The sequence below is a fragment of the Strix uralensis genome, chromosome 4 (assembly GCF_047716275.1).
Source record: "Strix uralensis isolate ZFMK-TIS-50842 chromosome 4, bStrUra1, whole genome shotgun sequence".
Taxonomy (NCBI): Eukaryota; Metazoa; Chordata; class Aves; order Strigiformes; family Strigidae; genus Strix; species Strix uralensis.
In genome coordinates, this window is record NC_133975.1 from 95,213,556 (window position 1) to 95,231,962 (window position 18,407).

At 45.7% G+C, this 18,407-nt stretch overlaps 1 protein-coding gene across 5 annotated transcripts in view; it reads right to left on the reverse strand.

Moving 5' to 3' along the window:
- Positions 1–18,407, reverse strand: part of GALNT16 (polypeptide N-acetylgalactosaminyltransferase 16) — a 96,856-nt gene that overhangs the window by 26,069 nt on the left and 52,380 nt on the right. For 4 of the 5 annotated variants that reach the window (XM_074868028.1, XM_074868031.1, XM_074868032.1 and 1 more), the window contains 4 exons: positions 13,125–13,300; positions 10,068–10,166; positions 3,454–3,521; positions 943–1,008 (listed from right to left, as the gene is read on the reverse strand). In XM_074868028.1, coding sequence (XP_074724129.1) covers positions 943–1,008; positions 3,454–3,521; positions 10,068–10,166; positions 13,125–13,300 — 409 coding nt within the window. Of the gene's footprint in view, positions 1–942; positions 1,009–3,453; positions 3,522–10,067; positions 10,167–13,124; positions 13,301–17,388; positions 17,500–18,407 lie in introns of all 5 variants that reach the window. The other variant, XM_074868030.1, reaches the window with a different exon arrangement.

Sequence of the window (18,407 nt, forward strand, 5' to 3'; positions counted from 1 at the left end):
AGCAGAGAGCAGCTGTAGCAGAGCATCCCCTGGGGGACACTGTCAACTGAGCCCTCCCAGCACACAAAGAATGACCTTACCTGTCACTTCTGTCCATGCCACTGAGCTTTCATCTGGCTCCTGCTGTGATGACATCCCCCTTCCCTTCCAGCCCTTCCCACAGCTACCTTGCTGCTGCCTGCTCAGTGTCTCTCCCATTAGAGCACTCTGCTGCCTCTCCCACCAATTCCATGAGACCAAGCTCTACTCTCCGCTTGTTGCCTTTCTTACTGCTTATCTGCTTTATTCCCATTTGTCCTTTATTCTGCCCTGCGGTCGGAGCTATCAACCTGGCTCTCAGATGTCCCCTTACTTTCTTACAGACATCCCGCTACCTGGGATGCTCTTTGTGAACTAAGCAGCGATTCCCATCTCCCCTTCCAGATCCTTGCTCCAGACCTGCTGTGCACTGACAGCTTTAAAAATAAGCCAGCATGTGAGTCAAACTAAAGAGCAGCTGGGAAAGCCAGCATTACCATTTACGCATATAGGAGATATATGAGAAATAACTTTCCTTAATTGTATCTCTTTATGATAGATATATGATTGTTTTTCCTTTTCCCACATCTCCTAGATGGCTTGTTATCTTGCACTCTGAGTTTGAAAGGACAGAACTTACATCTGCATCTATATTCATAAAGATCTTAAAATGTGGTTCTTGTTCTACCCAGGGCCTCTGGACACCACTTCTCATTATTTAAAGTATGAAATGAGAGCCCTGAAGCCTGAGAGTTGATGAGCCAGGTTCTCCCTCCACAGAGCCTCCCAACTAGGATATTAAGCCCTTATACTGATAAAACAAACTGTGACTATAAGAAACAACATGTAAGCAGCTGGCAGGCAAACAAGGCCGTGTGGGAAAATCTGCAAAATCTTTGTACCTACAAAGCTTTCCACACTCACCTTCTCGCCGGGTGTTTCGGAGACACTTGACCTTAGGGATCTTGGTAAGAAGCTGGCAGTCCTCAGCTTAGGGAAGGCAAAAAAAAAATTTGGCACACAGGCATGAATTATTTGGCTTCAACAGAAAGCTCCAATTAACTGTTCTCCTGCTTCTCCATGGGAGGGGAAATTCTGCTTTCACTTAACATCACATTAATCAGCCTGATGGCCTTAATCCTGTTGTCTAAAGAGTATACAGAAGAGCACTGCTTGCTTGCTGTCCTCCTCGGACAGCTGAGCCTGTGTTCCCTGATACTCTGAGCAGCCAGGCCCTCGTCCTCCTGGGCTCAGCATTTCACAAGAACAACAGGGCATGCACTCGCAACATGGCACCGAGCACTGATGAAACGGAGGGACTGCAGGGAGCCAGGGCTGCAAATCACCAAAGTGCCAAATAAAAGAGAGTCCTGTCATATAAAGTGATCTCATTCGCTCTCTTTGCCTTCAGCAGCTCGTCTGGCATTTCCCACCATTTGTCCTCCGGGCAGTTTCTGCTTGATTTTATTTAATAAAGGCCACAGGGATGTAACCTGCTTCCTTGGAGACACTATTACATTAACACACGGATGATGCCTAACCGCGGGCTTTGCTGGCAGCTTGCCAGAAGCTCATGGCATCCCTCATTTACACTGATCAGGGAAAATGAGGGAGAGGAACAGCTACCAGCTCCAGCCCAGCTGTACCAATGAGCACTGGGTCTTTAGTTCTCTAATCCTGCCCTAGCAGAGATCATAGGAATAACAATTCCTAACTTGCTCTTTTTCCTTGCTCAACCAAGTTCACCCCAGTTTCCATGTTTATTCCATGCTCCCTTTCACGTCTCATACCCCTCCCTTCCTGCTGTCATCCTCCCACAGACTGAGCGCTCTGGGGAGAATGCAAAGGCCATTAGCCAAAGTGCATCTCTTGGCATGTTCCTGCACAAGCATTTCGATTCTCAAGGATACATGCAATCAGAAATACTGCTCTTGTGTGGGCACTTTGGCAGCTGCTGCATCATCCAAGTGAAGTGGCAGGTGCTCTTAATTACAGAGTAACAAGATTTTGTTGGACATCTGCTATGGGAAGGCAACACTCTCATCTTGGCCAAGTCACAACTTCAGGTATAAGAATCCTTATTAAGTCATTCACTCTCCAGGAGTGGAGCACATCACCCTGACTGTAACTACTTGCCAGAGCTGACAGACTCTCTGTATCTTTGGAGAAACCGAGGTGGATATTAAAGGAAAGCGTTAGACCTCAAACATGTGCTAAAATGCCTCCATGCAGGTGCCTCAGGGGAGTAGCTGTATCCACAAATATCCAGCTGACAGTGTAAAAACCAGAGCTGTCATAGGATGAAGCTTTTTAAAAATCTTTCTATTTACCTAGGAGCCTAAATGGGAGTTTCTGGTTCAGCCCTGTGCAGGACAGGTACCAGAAATCCATCAATGTTGATCTGGAACAATTTGGCCATTGAGAATTGAATTTTTAGGTGCTGAATGTGGAACACTTAGGATCATTTGTTGGAAGTGCTCAGAAAGACCCATCTCCAACAGCTGGGCACTGCTCAGTCCTTATCCGAATCACACTCTAAGGCCCTCAGAAACTTAAATCCCTTATCTCAGCACCCACCTTTAAAAACATTTTTTGGCCAAAGCTACGTAAGTATTTAGCTGCAAAATCAAAAGAGCAATGCTTCCTTACCTCAGCAGGCCAAGGTGGGCATTCTCAGCTATCTATAAAGTGTTCTGAAGGAGTAATTATCAGTTATTATAAGTGGCACACAACTAGATTGTTCTTGAATCTAGCACACATCATGGGAGAAGCAAGAAGACTTCTGTCCCCACAACCTCACCACTAATACACAACAGCCAGGGGCAAGAGCAACTGTACAGATGGAAAGAGTCTGTAACTCTGCAGTCTGCAGGTCTGGTGGGACTCGTGCAGGAGACCCTCCATCCCTGTGCCAAGCTGCAGGAGAAGGTATGGTGCTGCCCAAAGCAATAACCCTTCCATGGCCTCCCACAGGGACACCTGGGATCCTAGACACACAGAGGCAGGCAGATAGTCTCACCCCAGTCTGCCTGCAGGACCGCAGGCAGCAATTTTCTGTAGGTTCCATTGCATCCTCTCTCTCTTGGTTTGTAATTACCCACTCTGCTCGTGTACACCATTGCTACATAAGTATCTGTGCTAAACAGCTCACAAAATGGTGCATAATGAAACTAGACAGAGATCTCAGGCAACCTGGCCAAAACTGCCAAGCTGACAGAAAGGGAAGACCCAATGGAAAGAAAAAAAGAAGCAGCAGCTCTGACCTCTGCCATGCTTGGATGTAAACTAAACACAGAAAAACTTCCTCCCTTTTCTTTTTCTTCTGCATATAGACAAGAGGGAATCTCTGTGAGGGAGGGAGACTGAACAGAGCAAACAAAAAGAGGGAAAACAGAAGGGAAGAAATAAGTGGAAGGGAAACAGGTCCAGACTTACGATCTGAGCTGAAGTCATCTACCAAAATGATCTCCTGGATGAGGCTGGGAGGGGTGCGGTTCAGGACGCTGCAGGGAACCGGGGAGGAAAAAGACAATCTTTGTGAGTTGCCATAATACCAATGGTAGGACTGATACAAATCTGCTATGCTATGCATTACAGCAGGAATACCAAAGTCCAAGTAATGTCAAAGAAGTCCCTTTGCCCTTGTACCAGGGTTCACTGGCAGGAGCCAAACTGCAAACAGGAATAGCCCAGAGAACTATGGCATCTCAGCTGGACCTTACATGGACCCACTGCCAGGAAGGTGAATGTGGGACTTGCCCGGGGGCAGCTAGCAAAGGATGCCACAGGCATGCTCTCTGCCTCTGAACAGAGAGGCAAAATTGGAGAGCACCACCTGCCCGAGGCAGTCAGAAGGCCATTCTCATCTGCCAGGCTCTGGGCAAAGCTCATCACTGCTGGGGAGTGGAAGAGAGCTGCCACTTATCCCAACAAGGATCTCTGTCTCAATGCCACAGATAAGGGCTGCTGGGGCTTTCTCTTCGATTTCCTTCAGTAGGAGGAAGGCAATTTGCTTTGGCAATATTCTGGATTTGGATTTTTTTTTCCTCTTTTGCTTGTTACTTTTCTTTCAGCACCACACTTGCCAAGAGCACCCCACTTTCCTCAGGCTGGTTGCACCAGTGGGTTGGTGTCTGCAGGACACAGGGACTTTCACACACAACGAGGAGGGATAAAAGCTTCTGCCCTCCTCTGAGGTCAAGGCACTCTAGTACCCTGGAGTCAGAGCAGTCTGATTCTGACTTCTTTGTCACTTTCATTTGTTTAAAATGCTTGAACTCATTCTCCATGACCTTCTTCAAGCCCCTCCCCTGGTTTTACTACAATCACACAGCATACTCCCCCTTCGAGACTCCTCCAATGCCTCTACGCATAGGCAGGTCCTCACTGCCTTCAACAAGATTGCTCAGTAACACTTAGGCACCCCAATGGAGAGGACAATGAAGCACCCCAATGAAAGGCAAACTTTAATATTAAAAGCAGAGGTAAACACTGTCCTCCTAGTTCTAGCAACCCATCTCATTTCAGTGACACCTACTCTTCTGATTTTGAGTAATTCTGGAGAAAGATTGTTGGCTTTTTTCTTTTTTTTTTTTTTTTCTTTTTTGTTTTATACAGGAAACAGACAAGAGCAATCCCATACTCCCAGGAATGGAGCTGCAGAAAAATAAATTACCATCTTGCCAAGTAGTATCACTGATGGCTTTGTGTACAGAGCCAAAGTTTCCTCAGTTAAGGAGAGTTTTCTGCTGTCTCACACAGCAAAATCCTGACTGCTTTGCTGCTCAGCATCACATCCCACTCTATTTCAGATTTATGCTGCTTCATATGTCTCAGAGTATTTGTATTTTGAGCTTATATGTCCCTAGATGACTGAGCTTGCATTTTTCAAAGCTGAATCTCATTTGCTTCTCTTGGCTCGTACCTCTCTGGATTCTCTAGCATGGTGGGGTGGGAGGTGGGGGATGTTCCTCTTTGCATTTATAAGTGCAGCTTCTCCCAGCATAGCCATCATCTGCATATTTTACAGACAAGGTTGCCTTGCACTGATACTCTTGTCTGTGCAAACTCAATGCAAAATGTAACCAACCTAGACAGGCTGCATCCTGCAGTATAATGGCTGTAAAATGGTATTCCACACTTTCTCCCACTAGCCTGACTATTAGCAATGCTCACATTTTTTCCACAAGTTTCAGGTCTTCCAGCTCAACATAAATGGGGGAAAAAAAAAGCACTTTGTTCTCTCTTTCTCACCTGTCCACCGATTCCCCAGCAGAGAGAAAACACTCCTCGAGGAGTTCACAGCTCATTGTTCAATGCCCAATTCTTCTCTCAGCTCTGTAATAATTTGCTGTGGATCCTTGGGAAAGGCACTTAATCTTTTTTGCACTTTGTCTTGCCTGTATTTTTAACAAGGAACACAGTAATCCTAGTATTTCCCTTCAGTGAGGTACAGAGACTGACATAACAATCAATTACTTTTAGGCAAAAAATGTATTATTAGGATTCCAAAATCCAAATGACAATTGCCTTTTACAGCAGAAACACGGGTGGTTCTCCCCTCATCTCATGGATTCCCTACCTCCTTTGTCTTTTCTCACAGCTTCCTTCTTCTTTCAGTATCAGTGTCCTTCTTTGTCACATGACACCACATCAGCATTGGCAATGAGTTTCTCTCCTCTGCTATGTCCATTCCTCATCAACCCACAGATAATCTTGTTTATTCCGGATGTTAGCAGAGGAGCATCTTTTTTTCCTTTGCTCAAAAATAATCTCCTCTTTCCATTATTTAAATTGTCATTGTAATGAGTTGCTATACCAAATGCTCTAGCATTACGACAGAATCCTTTTAATCAGAATATATACAGGCTCTCTGCATAGGCACAGAACCACTGACAGCTGTTCAAGTCCACTGACTTAAAGCCTGACCATTCACCTTTACATGTGCACCAAAACCAGTCCATCCCTCCAATACTGACTGAAATCAGAAATAAAGAGAAAGAAAGCGACCAGGCAACAAACCAGTTGATCTTCCCTTCTGCAAGGATGATCACTGCAGCAGAAGTGATGGTATTGCTTAATGACTAATCAGGCAGAGACATCAATCATGCAAAATGCCTTTTGAGTGACAGTTATTTCTGAAGGAGAACAGGATGCCAAGCAAGTAACTGGTTTGAGAGTGACAGCTATGTCCTGCCTAGGAAGAGATATCATGCATCATGACACACATCTCCTGCAGGACTGAGGATGCCAGCAACAAGCCTTTTGAACTGGCACATTCACAGGTTCTGGTGGTTAGCCCATTTCCCATTTTTTTCCCCTACTCCCCTTCTTAGTCTCTTGCTGGATATTTTTAACCACTTGTCTCCCTCTACACTGAAAACAAATGAACAAAATTGGTCTGAAGGACTCTGTGCATGGGATCAGTAGGATTTGGGGCAGCGTGTCCTGTTGGCATGCTGGCCTGGTCCCTCTGGCAGCTTGGAGGCTGGGCAGCAGGTCCAGCTGCCTGTTGCCTTTACCTAGGGCAGAGGAGGAAAATGGCTGGAGCTCACAGCAGCTGGCAGGCATGCAGCCCATGCTGCCTCTGGGGACCAGGAGGGACAATTGACAGGGTGCTGGAGGGAAGAAGTTATTCCTCTCAACAATCACTCCTCTGTTTCCTCCTCTCCCTCATACACAAACATTTCTCCCATTCTCAAGTGGCAACAACAGCTCATCAATCCCGTTTCTTCCACCCAACAGCGGAGATCCCAGGGGCAGCAGGCAGAGTTTGGCAACTGCTGAGCTGCCAGAGGTGCTTGTGTGAGTCCATGTGTGCTCAGATGCAGGAGGGGTTAGCAAGAAGGGTCTGCAGATCAGGATCTGGTCCCCACAGCTGCCATGTTTAGATTACTCTGAAATAAACCATAATGCAGCAGTCTCATCCTTGGGTCACTTCCCAAGACCTTTTGGTACCAACATTGCCACTTAGCTGAGTTACCTTGCAGAGCTGTCAGAATAACCCAGTGAGACTGTATCTGGCTCAGGGGAGTGCATTTAGGCTCCCTCTAGTTTTAATTTAAGATAGTTGAATTCCAGTACCCTTTTCATATATTTCTTCCTAGAATTTCCCAAAGTTTTACAGCTGATTTTTGAGTGTGCAAATTCAGGCACTCAACAGCCAGGCTTGCAAAGATCTCAGGTATGAAAACTTCAACTGGTAGTATATATTCTACTCACCTCTAAAGATTGGACCTCTAAAGAACTTTTCAGTCATAGAAAATTTTGCTCTTAGTGCTGCTCATTTCCATCAGTTGTCCTCTTCCACCCCAACCTCTCTTATAGCATCCCCATAGTGTAATTATGATAACTAAACTTGAGAAAATGCCCATAATAACAGTGGAATCATGTTTAACTTTCACCAGGTGCATCTCAAATGGTTAATTCTAATTATCTAAATAATTGTGCTCTCTCTGGCTTAAGAAATGGATATAAATGGATATGAAAATAACGACGAACTACAAGACTGACTAGTCAGCAGGTAAGCAGGCAGTGAAATTTTATGCCTCCTGTTGCTTAATATCACTGTGGTCCTCTGCAGACTTACAGTCAGGTCATAAACCAAACAGAACAGAACAGTTCTGTCCCTTTGATACCTGACATCCCAAAGTGCTGCAAAGTAATTACATAGTATTTGGTGCACTGACCCTGTATGAGAATTGAGCAACAATTACACTCCCAGCAGTAACTCAGCCTGGCACATTCAGATGCATTTTGCTGAAAGACAGGACTCTCAGGTTATAAAAGAGGCCTTGAAAAGCACCAGGAAATCTTCAACACCCTCTATAACATCAGTGTCAACCTGCAAGTGGGACTTGACTCTATGTCTCTTCTAACAGCGCAGCCATGACCTGAGCCTTCACCTCTAGGTATAGTTGTCCAACCTCCTGTACCTCGAAGACAAGGCTACTAGCCAATGCTTGGTTGTGTGACACTGCAAATACTGTAGAGCCCAAGAAGAATTCAGCCTTTGGGATCTCTTGTCAGACAGGGATAAACCATGGACACTTCTGACTTTTGATGTAAGCAAGGAGTAAATCAATGACATGCACTGGCTGTAAACCATCTGGCAATGAAGACTCCAGCTGTAGCCAGAGGTCTGGCAGGAAATGCCATCCACCCCACCATTCACAGCAGAGTGCAGCCAGTTCCTCACAACAGCACTCCTCCAGTGGCAGCAGGATTGTAGAGACCAAGCTGAACAGATGGGTCATCCATTTTTCAAGGTCTTCTGGCTTGCAAGAGACCACATCTGAGAGACTGATAATACCACATCTTGAGTGCTGTGTCCAGTTCTGGGGGACATGCTGAAGCAGGTCCAGTGAAGAACCACTAAGATACTTAAGGGACTAAAGCATCAGATATATAAGGTGAGGTTGAGAGAGCTGGGGTTGTTGAGACTGCTCAGAGAGGCTGCAGAGTCTCCATCCTTGGAGATACTAAAAACTGACCAGGCACAGCCCTGAGAAACCTACTCTAGTTGATCTTGCTTTGAGCAAGCCTGGCCTGTTAATGCATCATTAGTACACACCACCTCCATAGGATCTGGATATCAATTTCTCCCTCTATGCATTACTGCTGCTCTGAATGTCATCTGCTCTTCATTTTAACTATCATGGCATCTGGCTGCCTTGAGATTTTCTTAAGGATCCTACTACCATGGTTTCTGAGCACCTAACCATTCATTGTCTCACATATGACGTAATTGGCAGAAATCTCCTCCCGTTGCCCTAGCAGCACTGTGGTTCCAAACAAATCTGCTCATTTGCTGAAGAGTGGCTCTGTAGAACTCATTTCATGGTTCAAATGAAAAGGAAATGATAGAGGTAAAAAGGCAAAATGTGTTAATGCAGTATATACAGGTCTCTGGAAACACAGTAGCACCAAACCTGGCAGACAGAAACTCAGCCTTGTAGCCATGAGGCCAACTTGAAAAAGCCTGTTATTTATTCACAAAGCACATTTCTCTAAGTCCACAGGATCTGTCAGAGGAAGAAGTAGTGCTTATGAATAATGCATTCCTGCTCAACCTCTACCTGGACAATGCACTCTTCCTTCAGCCTCCACAGGCTGTTCCTGAACCTGCTTGCAGGCTTCAGAGACCCTTTGAGAAATGGCTTGATAAGTCAGAGAAGGTAGATGGCATTTTTTGTGTAAAACCTAAAAGGAAAAGGGCTTCCCTGGGTTCTGCAGGGGTGATGGAAGGAGGGCTGAAGGAGCAGCTGGAGCATTGCTTTGTGGTACAGATAATTCTATGCTTCTGTCTACTTGGAGATGCTGACAGGCCTTATGTCACCTATTACTTGGTTAGATTTGGCCACTGCTGATACTCAGATATGAGAAGACACTGGTACAAGATCACAAGTGTCCTGCAGGTTCAGCAGGATCTGTGCGCAAAGCCCCAGGGAGGATCTGGTGGGCCATCAGGTTCAGCAACCATTTACCAGCGAGTGACTGAGCACCTGCTCAGACGACAAGGGCTCCGTCTCCACCAGACTTCAAGTTCATCACCTTGTGCTTGAAAGACTTACAAGCTGTGATACCTGCCCTCACTGAGCCAGCCCCAGCTCCTGTAACACATGCCCTAGCAGGGAGCTGGCTGCTTATTCCTGTTATGGAACACAGTCCCTCCCAAGCCCCATCCCTCAGCTGCATCTAGCAACACAGTGTCCCCTTTGGTCCATCCTCCCCTTCACTCTTCCAAACCAAGCTCATATAGACTGTTCCCACCTGTGAATGCAAGCCCAGCAGCCTCTTTCCTGCTGCTAATGATTCCCTCCACAGGGGATCTATAGTGGCTAACTGCAGATATGCTCTGTCTTTGAAGATACACCTACACCGCCATCCCAAGCCCCTGACCTGTCCTAGTGGGCCAGCTCGAGGGCAGATCACAAGGGCCTAGGGGACTGCAGCCACCCTGCTTGTCTAACTGCTGGAATATGCCTAACCGTCCACCAGTGCCCTTCCAGGCACCATCGTTTGGGCCCAGCACCCCTTGCTGAACTCACCTCTTCACCGTGCGGAGCAGGGTAGAGCGTGCCTCATTGTGGAAGGTGATGATAAGGCTGGTAGCTGGCAAGTCAGTGTCATATCGTACAGAAGTGCACCTGAAACACGGGAGAGCAGAAGTGTAAGCCAAACATCACCCAACAGCAGCCACTGCAGCAATGAGAAGAGAATAATATGCTAAAATCAGAAACAGCACAGTTGAGCTGCAGCAAGGGAGGCCTCAGTAGCCCCTGCACCAACGCTGGCAGAGCTTAGAAAAACTACCTGTTGAAAGGCAAAGCTTTGAGGTTGTGATACCTACACTCACAATGCTGCATGATGAGGAGAGGATGTGGGTTTTATAGGGAAGTAAATTTTAACATCATAGACTCTAGTCCCTGAATTCACCTATGATTCATAGAAAATCTTGTTTATTCATGTACAGGACATACACACGCAAAGGCTGAACGGATCTGGCACACACTTCAAATTCTTTAGACATTGGGCTTTACAGAGAGGAAAACACTAGCTAGTGCTGTGATCTGCATCAGGGAGTTGCTGAGGTTCAACACTAATACCTCAACTGGCAATGGAAAGCAGTTCCTCCCATCTTCTCGTCTGACTTTATAATGTTAGGTACATACATTCATTCTCATATCCAGAACCAAGGATTAGCTCAGGATCAGCTTGCACCAGGACTGCTCATACCCTGTGGAGAACAAGGATTCTTGGAAGAGAACAAGTCCTGTGAAAGATGTGAATCCTGGATCCAGTTCTGGTAGATACTAGGAATGGCAGATTTGAGCTGATCTGCTCCTCCAGAGGGTCTGCCTTCTTACCTTCCAGCCAGTGTCAAACAGCAGTCAGTCTGCACTAATTCTCTGTCTGATGAACAGCCCACACCTGAAATTGTGGCCTAGTGTTTTTAACAACTCAAGGCTATGCATACACTGAATCCCTCCTGGGAGGGAATACAATCCAGTTCTTATAGTCACTACTAGTACTTCCACACTTCCTTACTATTCTTTTATAGCTGTTACTAAACTGTTACTGTTTTTATCATCACAATCAATCCTACTGGTTTATGACTTTTTCATTGCAATATTTTATTAGGGGACAGAAGCTTCTTACAGCAATTTTCAAACATATAAAGAAACCTTGATAAAGACTAAAGTAGAAAACCTGAGACCAGACAGGAGACATACCACATTTATTATTGTTTCAAAATAACTCCATGATGTAATGCACATAAAATGTATTAAGGCATCAATCAGGAAGTGGAAAAGCAGAAGAGGTTGGTGTATGTGTTATTTGGGGAAGTCTTTCCAAGATCTCAGCATTATTACAGCATCACAGAGGACAAGTTAAAAGTTTGTCCTTGAAAGCTGGCCCTTTCTCTGCTTTGGATCAAAAAAACAGCTACATGCTAGGTCAGAAGGAGCTTGTAGGATGTGGAGTCAAGTATGTCCAAGCTCCGCTTGGGTGCCTGAAGAAAAAGTGACATGGTAGGGAGCTGTTGACCCCCCACTCCTTAAATGGGAAGCCAGGACCATGGGGAGCCAAAGCCCACACAAAGATGGGCTTTCCTCAAACCACAATCTAACTTGTATCAGCTGAAGTAAGTCCTCATCCTAAATTGCCATCCCAGCAATCATTCCAATATTGTTACAGGGCAAGGTACTCAAAACACAGCTCCCTCGTTTCCAAACTGCCACTCCTGCAAAGGGGAGGAAATAGGTTTATCTGCTCCGATTATACACTATTTTTGACTCCCCGATGCTGACGGGAATCATTGCAAAGCTGGGGCTGAAATGGCCATACATTTCCAGGGAATCACATGTATGTGGTTCTTCAGACTGAAGTGCATAGATGAGGCTTTACACAAAAAGCATGTTCTGCATGCTGCCACAGACCAAAATAAACAATAACTCACCTTTGAAGTGAGCTGGTTTTAGGCCAGAACATGACAGCAGATTAACAGAAAACAGCAATTCTGCATGGCAGGGAGACTTGTCAGTAACACAGAACATGGCGTCGCTGTTTCCGAGTCACTAGGAAGCCAATCCCAAGCACTACGCTGGGGAACAGGAGCCCAAGACTTTGATCTCACAACTAAGGTCCGGACTGCCTGCATTCACAAAGCACCCTGATGGCTGTCAGTGCTGGCACACTCACAAAGCTCCATGTCTCCAGACATCCTTTTCACAGTTTCAATCAAGTTAGATGCCTGGTTTCCTGTTCCCAGCAGCTGTGAAGTGTTGCTTTGCAACCCTGGGTAGGGTCTAGGTTCCAGCCCAGATAAACAAGCATTGCAGACATGGTTAGTTTGCTTCTGTTTTTTATCTGCTGAAGTAGGCTGTTTTACACTATCCTATCACTATCAAACCTACAGTTTTCAAGATATGTTATTTTTTTGTACTCCAGAAACTACAAATAGTTACCTGAGCACTACTAGCAATTTAAGGATGAGTTTAGTCAGCAGAATAAATTCACACACACACACACAGACCCCGCCCCATGAAATAAGGACAGAACAATGAACATTTAGCAAGCCATGAAATATTCGCTGTATTTGCATGTTAGTTTCATCCCTGTCCCAGCAGCCTTCATGCAAACCGTAATGCTCAGGCTGGAAAGAAGGCACCAAACCAGCTTCAGACAGCCAGGGCACAGCAGGTGAGGAACACCAGAGTAAAGCAAGGCTGCAACAATGGCATACCTTGCAGCCAGGACAGAGGGTCGCTGAGAGAAGCCATGAGCGTGAGGGAAGCTGTGCAAAAAACAACTGCCAGATGAGCAATCTGAGCTGCAATGGAGGGGCTGTGCTGAAACAAGATGATGCTTGGACCTGAGAGAAGAGATACTAGAAAAGCAACAAGCTGGGGCTGAATTAGTTAAAGGTCTCTGCACATTTGAGGCCTTTCCCGATTAACCGTAAAACACAGTGAAGTAACGGACCGATGCTGGAGAAGAAAAACCCCAACCATCCTTTGTCAACATTGTAAAACAACACAGGAGGGCAGTGGACTCCCCACACCAAGAAGCAGCCATGGCTTGGAGCAAGGGCTGCACAGTACCTGTAGTGCCTGGTGTCCCGAATGGGCCGATCGCTGCTGAGTTTGTCGCTCTCTAGCTGATTAAAAGCATGCTGGCGGTAGGGGTCTTCTCCCGCCTTCAGCACCTTTGAGGACAAGTAAGCCTTTTCGTCAAAACTCCTCCGGCTGTTCTTCTCTCCTTGAGGAGCCCTTGTCATCTAAGGCAGAGACAAGCATCAGAGAATCAGGGAGAGCAGCCGACTCATGTTTAGACACGGGTAATAAGTTCAGAGATACGTACACTAAGACAGGTTGTTTGCCACACATCTGGAAGTGGCTCAGGTATGGGGGAAGGCAGGACAGACAAGAGCTTGGAAAGGAAAGCAGGAAACCCTCACATATATGGTGTTATAATTGCCTTCTCTGAGGAAAATTGGAGGCCTCGCTATCCTTACCAACTGAGCTTGGGATGAAAGCTGCTGTTCCTGATAGCAGAGGCAGAGCCAAATTCCCTTTAGTACTTGTTACACAGAATGTGCGAGACTGCAGGCATTTGGAAACCCTTCCAGGCAATGCGGGTTTGAGAGCAGCCTCCAGCCAATGTGGCTGAAACGCAGTATTTTGAGGAAAATCAGTTTCAGCCTTTCGGCAATCGCTATCACATACAAACACAGAGGCAACTGATTTAAGAGGTTCCCTGCTGTGCCTTGCTCAGTTTTGCCCAGTCTCACAGAAGTCCGTGATAAAGTTGGAAGCTGCATGTGACTGTCCCCAGTCCCATGCCTGAGCTAAAATACCTGGGCCATCCCTCTGCTCTCCTAATTTTCCTCTAGCTTTCCTAGGCCAGAGTCAGTGCAATGCCAGCATCTGAAGACCATTCACTAGAGCCACTAGGATAGAGGACAGCCACAGTTCTAGATAATGCTGAACTCTTGGATACGAGATTTTGGTTGGAAACAACCTAGGAACAGTAAAATATCAGCTTATAAAGCAATCAGGATTGTTTATACAATAAAAACAGTTTAACAAATTGTCTATGGTAGTTGTTTGATAGACCAAATCATGAAGAAGCTATAAAATGCTCCCAGCCTTGTACGAAGGAGTGCTGGAGCTCCCTAAAATTGCTGGGAAAAGCAGATTCTGGCACATCCACATTTCATTCAAAGTACTGGAAAATCCCCAGATCTTGAGATCCTTCTCTGTAATATAGTATGGATACTCTCTAATATTAGGCTGGATCACGTTCCTCCCTCTGCTATAAGGCTCCTTTTTAGAGTCTTAGAGTGCAAGAGACCAGGGACTGGTCCCCAATATCACACAGCATTTTGGTTGAGCCATTTTAGTGGGTTAGGAAACAACTCAAGAGACCCAGCACCACGGCACATTCCTTAAGCAAGACAGCCCTTAGAAGAACGAACATCTCTGCACCTTTGTCCAAGAAGGGCTACCCTGCAGTGCAGACAGCCCTAGGAGAACTAGACAGTTGGGTAACATGGTGGCAAATGAAATTCAGTGTAGACAAGTGCAAGGTAATGAACATTAAAAGAAACAAATTGAACTACTCATGCACATTGATAGATTTCAAATGAACCGTGACCACTTGGGTTACAAATCTGAGCATCCTCACAGACAGCTCAATGAAACCCTGCACTCAGTCCGCCAAGATGGGAAATATAGCAAACCAAGTGCACTGCAAATGGGACAGGGAAACTGAAACCACCATGAACACTGTTATATGAAACCAGTGACAGCTCAGCAGCCGTGGCCAGAGGGCAAGTTTTGTCAAACCAGTCTCTGGAAGGAAGCTACTGGAGATTGAAGAGAAATTAAAGATTAGGACTATTCCATTTACAGAGAAGATGAATGAATAGAGAAAAAAAATGAAGGTGGCCCATAAAATTATGCCTGATACAGCCAAGGTCAGCCTGATGCTCAGATTTCCCTTTCTTACTATACAAGAATGAGGGAAGCATCTTTTCATAGGGAAAAAAAAAAAGCACCATTATCTTCAACATAAAGAAACTTATTCAACCACTGCACAATCAAGCTGCTGTACGTGGATTTACCCTAGTGCAGGACTCACATAGGCATGCTTGGGCAGTTAAGTCTGCCTGCATGCCACCCCTCCGGGCAGCAAGCATCCTGCCCTGCCACCCCTCTGTGAGGGATGCCACTGTCCTCCTGCCCCCGCCATCCCCCTGCCACCCCCCCAGCGCCCACCGCAGCACCGGCTGGGCACATCGCTGGGCTACGGCAGTGACTCAGTTATCCGCATGGCTGGTTTCACAGTCCGCTGCCTAGACTCTACCTTGAAATTATATTTTCAGTATGACAAGGAAAATAATTACTTTTGTACCTCTAAAAATTGAAATGTTTTCCTCCTTTAATTCATACTAGGAGTTTTGTCAAACTTAGCTTCCATTTCTCTTTTTACTCTTGCCCTAGAAAACACCACTGATTTGTAGCAGAAGCCTGGCTTATCACACGCCTTTAAATATTTTGCGGTCACTTGCTTGCTCTTTGCTACTTATCTGTCTCCCCAAATCCTGGAAAAGCAACAGCTGGTTTTCGTTTATACAGCCAGGAACATCTTGCAAAATGCTGAAAGGGTGAAGTCTCCAGGAGCCATTTTGTCAGGGCACCACAAGGGCCGGAGGCTCCCCATGGTGGGGCTCAGGGCAGGGCCTGGCAGCCAGGGAGCACCCCAGGAGTGGGGCAGGTGAGGGGCACTGGGGCAGCCCCAGCCCTGGGCATCGGGCACCTCTCTGGGGCCGGGTTGGGATGGGGGCCCATGGTCGGGCAGAGCCCGTGGCCGGGCAGGGCAGGGCTGTGGGGAGCCGGAGACGGGCCCTGCTGCGGCGTCGCTGGGGCAGGGGCTGGGCGCCCCTGGGGTCCTGGGTTATGGGCAGGGTGGAGGGAGCCCCGGGGGGCTGACATGGGGTCCTGGGAGCCCTGGGGAACGGGCAGGGACAGGAAGGCCCTCAGGGCCATGACACATTTAAACTTGAACTATTAGGCGTAATTCCTCCAGATACTATGGTTCTCACATTACTTATACATAAAATTTTAAAAGTGGTAAAAGAGCACTGGGAATTAATTGCTAGTTAAGAACATTTCTCATTTTTATCTCAGCCAGTATCTCTTTGTCCTCTCTTCAAACAGGGGAAAGGGAGAATTCAGAGAACTACAGCTCAGAGGGCCTAGCTTCAGCTTCCAGAGAGACAGCTAATCCACAGGTAATCAACAAGTAATCAAACAGCAATCTGTAAGCACCAAGAAGATAACAAGGTAATAAATAGGAGCCAACTGAGATTTGTCAAAATCCATCATGTCAGACCAACCTAATTTTCTCCTGTGATAGAATAATCAGTCTTAAAGATGTGGAGAAGCAGGAGATACATCACGACTTTGGTAAGGTTTTTGATAAGGGCTGGTAAGATGTTGTCATTAGCAAGCTACAGAAATAATAGTCTAGATGAAACTACCACAGAATGAGTGAAACTGGTTGGAAAGCCACTGTCAGAGCAGAATTACTAGCTGCTCACTGTCAGAGCAGAGGGGCTATGGTGAGAGCAGGTCTTAGGGGTTTGTTCTGAATCCAGTGATTTCAGTATTTTCATAACTGCCTTGGATATTGAGACAGACTATGTTTGTCAGATCCATAGGAAATCCAGCAAAAATGTCAGACACGTTGAGGGAACAAGATTTGAATTCAAAATTCTCTCAACACATGGGAAAGAAAATGTCTGAAAACAATAAATGCAATTCAGTAAGGGCACCACAGACCTCTACAGTTCATCAGGCCTGTGCTAATACAAAACACGGCAGAAACAGCAAGGCAGCAGCTCCTCAGAAAAGCCCTAGATACTACAGCTCATTACAAACCATACAACAGCAAAATCAGATTAAGAGAGGAGAGCAAACACCATCCTGGGTGGACTCCAGACAGCTGTGAACAAGCCTGGCAAAGCGAATATAAAGCTTATCTCTAGGGTCTCACTTGCTTTATCAGATTCTTCTCCAAGAGTATATGTTTGACTACAGGACGTTTATCACTGTTAATTCAAAACATTCTTGACAGGAGCAGCACAGGTTCTCTATGAAGTAAGTAGTCAATCCCCTGGCAAACTCTCTGAGGAGGGCGGACTGACATCCACCCCCTCTTTCCTCTGCCTTCACATTAACACCTCTCACTTCAGGAGGAAGACACTATAAGCACATATGAGCTTTAGGTATACTAAAGCCACAGTACGTACAGCTGAGTGCAGTGTCAAGACTTTTACAACATCAACAGGACAGTTCATACCATTAAGTTCTTTACGTAGTTACACACTCTGTATCCCCAGGCTTGAGGTTAGAAGTACAAGTGGGAGGAGTTACAGGAGCAGAAGAGCCCCAGTTCCTTCTGATTGATGCTCTGTGATGGACCAAAAAAAATTTGCTACGTGAAAACAAAATAAAGATGAATAGGCACGGGAAATGTGAGTGTCTAGACTAGGGATTAGCAAAGTAGTTTGCACAAATTAAGGTTTGTCCCAAACATTGCTGAGACCTTCAACACAATTCACATACCAAAATTTCAGGAAATACTGTAAACCTTCTAATCTCATTTCACCATTTCTCATTTTCACATAATGCTTTTCCCTTTTAGTGACAGAACGGACTGAGATGTTCTTCGGCTTTTGAAAGCACGTTCTTATTTGTGTTTTGACATGGTTCAAGAGACCAGAAACTATTTAAGTAGAGAAATTAACTTTGTAAGCAAGGGATTAAGGGAAAGGAATTAATGCCATGCACATCTACGAAGACTTGAGAGCCTCATTTCTCGACTAGCACAGAGATATTCCTCTAGGCCCAATCACTTGTGAAATAGCAAGACTATAATACAGACAGTGCCACCCACCTCCGTGCATTGTCGCCACCAGACACAGGCATGTCAGTTCCAACATCATACAAACAGTCTCTAAAACCAGAGCAGATGGGGACTTCAGGGTCCCAAGATATTTTTTTGTAACAGCAAGCTTGGCCAAATTCAAAAAAGGATAACCATACTCCAAGGGTCATGAGCAATCATTACTTAACTCAAGTAAGGTATGCAAAACTCTCAAGGTAAGTACAATTAACCATTTTACAGTTACTGTGAAATTAGTCCAACGGCTGTTTTATATGGCAAGACATATACTTGGCAGCTCTTGCCTATTGTTTTTAAAAGTGTTTAGCACTAGTACAACAAATAGCACAGGGGCCTGCCATGCTTCTCTTTTGTTTTAAGCTCATTTTCATGATTGTCAGCTCTGCCAAATCCCAGGACAGAAAAGCATCAAT